Source organism: Nestor notabilis, unplaced genomic scaffold, assembly GCF_000696875.1.
Source record: "Nestor notabilis isolate BGI_N333 unplaced genomic scaffold, ASM69687v1 scaffold1383, whole genome shotgun sequence".
NCBI classification, from domain to species: domain Eukaryota; kingdom Metazoa; phylum Chordata; class Aves; order Psittaciformes; family Psittacidae; genus Nestor; species Nestor notabilis.
This window is the reverse complement of record NW_009920363.1, coordinates 12,198-12,888: the sequence shown is the minus strand read 5'-3', so window position 1 is coordinate 12,888 and position 691 is coordinate 12,198. Positions and strand designations below refer to the sequence as shown.

Below are 691 nucleotides of genomic sequence, written 5' to 3'. Positions count from 1 at the left end.
GCCTGCAGGGAGAAAGAAGAGACAAGGGCACACATGGAGGTGGCACGGGGGACAGGACTAGGACAGCGCTGGCACCAGCACTGGAGCATTGTCCCACTGCCCCAGCCTGCCAGGCTCCAGCTCCCAAGGTCCAGCCTGAAGCTCCACCAGCTTCTCATCATGTAGAGCAGAGGCAGGACCCTCTCCCAACAGCCTTTGGTGCTCCCCCAGGACAGACCAGCTTGAGATGATGTCTCACCTGGCACATTAGCAGTGGCCCAATCGTGTTAGTGGTGTATATGTGGGTCATGTTCTCCAGCGTCTCGTTATCAAGCAAGTTTATATTTGCAGTCCCTGCATTGTTGATGAGGAGGGTGAGACCCGAGCCCCCCAGGTGCTCCTCGACTTGGGCTGCAGCTGCCTTGATGCTGGCAGGGTTGGTGACTTCTGCGGAGCCGACATAGGGAGCTCAGCCCCTCACATCATGGCTTGGAGATGGCAGCACTTGTTCTCAGAGGAACATCTGCCTCCCAGCCCTGGGCTGCTGGTGTACACAGAACCAGGGCACTTGCCAGGTCTGTGGTGCTGGACAGAGAGGGGAACCTGGGCAGGGACCAGCTCAGGGCACCTACCGAGTGGGATGATGACCAGGTTGCGGTGCTTGGAGGCCAAATGCTGCAGCTCCTGTAGGAAGCAGGGGCGTGGGGGGCGG

The 691-nt window shown here is 59.6% G+C and overlaps 1 protein-coding gene across 1 annotated transcript in view; it reads right to left on the bottom strand.

Moving 5' to 3' along the window:
- LOC104402685 (uncharacterized oxidoreductase C663.06c-like) overlaps positions 1 to 691 on the bottom strand; it is a 2,104-nt gene that overhangs the window by 971 nt on the left and 442 nt on the right. The window contains exons 2-3 of the mRNA XM_010010632.1: positions 612 to 667; positions 239 to 426 (exon numbers count right to left, since the gene is read on the bottom strand). Coding sequence (XP_010008934.1) covers positions 239 to 426; positions 612 to 667 — 244 coding nt within the window. The remainder of the gene's footprint in view (positions 1 to 238; positions 427 to 611; positions 668 to 691) is intronic.